The 1,960-nt window shown below is 51.8% G+C and overlaps 1 protein-coding gene across 1 annotated transcript; it reads right to left on the reverse strand.

The window, feature by feature from the left end:
- Positions 1 to 78: 78 nt before the first annotated feature.
- ENH_00038700 (OSJNBa0042D13.18 protein, related) lies at positions 79 to 1,686 on the reverse strand (the record flags this gene model as incomplete). Its single annotated transcript, XM_013580618.1, has 1 exon — positions 79 to 1,686. A coding segment is annotated over one exon (1,608 nt), but the record flags the coding sequence as incomplete, so codon positions are not given.
- Between the last annotated feature and the right edge of the window lie 274 nt (positions 1,687 to 1,960).

Genomic DNA, 1,960 nt, shown 5'->3' on the forward strand with positions numbered 1-1,960 from the left:
GGTGCGTCCGCGCAGAGGCTTCGATGCTTGGAGTCGTTGGAGATGGGTTAGAGCTTGATGATCAGTGTAAGCCGTTACCTTGGAGACACGGAGCAAGGGCGACCACTTGTCCAGCGCCGTGACCAACGCCAAGAGTTCCTTATCGTAGATCGAATATCTCTGTTGCGTGGGGCTCATGGCTTGGCTGAGGAAGCCGATGGGTTTACCATCTTGTTCGAGAACTGCTCCGAGTGCATAACCAGAGGCATCTGTGTATAACTCGAAGGGTTTCGTCGTGTCAGGGACTTGTAAGGTAGTGAAGTCGATTAAGCGCTGTTTGAGCTGTCGCACTGCTTGCGTGTGAAGCTCTGTCCATTTGAAACTGACGTCTTTGCGCGTTAGATCAACCAGCGGCCGGGCAACGTCTGCATAGTCCGGTCTCATGAACATGCCACAGTAGTTTATGGTACCGAGGAACTGGCGCACTTGCGTTTCGTTCTCCAGCACCTCTGGCCACTGCCGGATGGCTGCGATTTTATCTTCTGCGGGTTTGATCCCCGTAGCAGAGACGGTATAACCCAAATAAGTAATTATTTGCCTTGCAAGCTTGCAATTGCGGAATTTTGGGTAGAACTGGTGTCTAAGAAAAATGCTTAGGACTTGTCGCAGAAGAGAAGCGTGCCCAGAGAGATCAGAACTATAGATAAGTACATCATCTAGGTACGCAATAACGCCCTTTCCCAATAAAGGCTGTAGATAGGCATTAATATTGGCCGGGAACGTAGTGGGAGCACCGTTAAGGCCGAATGGCATCACGCGGTACTCGAATAGTCCGAGAACGGACCGGAAAGCCGTCTTCCACCGGTCTTCCCTAGCCATACGTATTAAATGGAATCCTGCTTCAAAATCCAAGGTGGAAAAATACTTGGCGCCTCCCAGCAGCTCCAGAATGGTTTGAATGGGAGGTAGTGGAAGATGAGGGGCTATCGTAAGTGCATTTAGAGCCTGGTAATTGACAACCATACGCATCTTCCGCTCCCCGGAGCCATCATCACGTTTGTCCACCATGATCGTATGAGAGCGAATAGGCGAATAGGTCGGTCCGATCCAACCACTGTCCGATAATTTAGCTATCTCCTGTTTGTGGAATATGAGCTGATCTGGGGTCATACGGTATATTGCAGATTTCGCTGGAAGTTTTCCAGGCACAAATAGAATATGGTGATCATGAGGGCGCTTCGGCGTTAATCCCTTATGTAAGGTATCGGGAATAACCGCTCGATACTCGTGCAACACCTGGGCAACCTCAGATGGAATATCCTGCGCCTCTGGCAAAGTTATCCATTTGTCGAACAGAGTGTGCTCAAGTTTTGGCATAGGCCAGGGAGACTCCTCGTCACTCTCCGCTGCCACCGAGGAGGTTGAGGCGAAAGGACTACGCCAGCTGGAGGACGTGGGTTGGTTCCCAATTAACGCGCAACAAAGTGCGCCTTGCCATTCATCCGAGAGCGTTAGGGGCACTGCCGAACCGGCTTCGGGCAAAGCCAGTATGAGATGCAAACCGTGCAGTGGATCCTTGAGATCCTTTGTGTCAGCCGCCGCCTGACGAACGAGCGACGTTATCTGCGCCTTCGCCTTAGTCTTCGCGTGGGACTTATACCTCCTTGGAGGCGGGCGTAGGAATATAACTGCCTCCTCGGCTGACATACCCGCCACTTTTTTTGCCAATATCTCACATGCTTGCCCTGCTGGGGTCCTTGAGTGGACTACAGTGGGACTGTCACCTTGCAGCGTTGCTTCACCAGTGCGAACGACCGGTAACTCGCACCACTGGCCATTCACACAGGTTCGGAGTCTGTCAGACTGAAAATACCAGGCCACCTTGTGTTCCGTCAGCTAATCCAAACCCAAGACTAAGTCATAGGGAACGGGTCCCACTAAAAAGTCCCCGAAAAAACGTGCATGTCCGCACCACAGCGTC

The sequence above is a fragment of the Eimeria necatrix genome, genomic scaffold, assembly GCF_000499385.1.
Source record: "Eimeria necatrix Houghton genomic scaffold, Enh_scaff2838, whole genome shotgun sequence".
Lineage (NCBI taxonomy): Eukaryota > Apicomplexa > Conoidasida > Eucoccidiorida > Eimeriidae > Eimeria > Eimeria necatrix.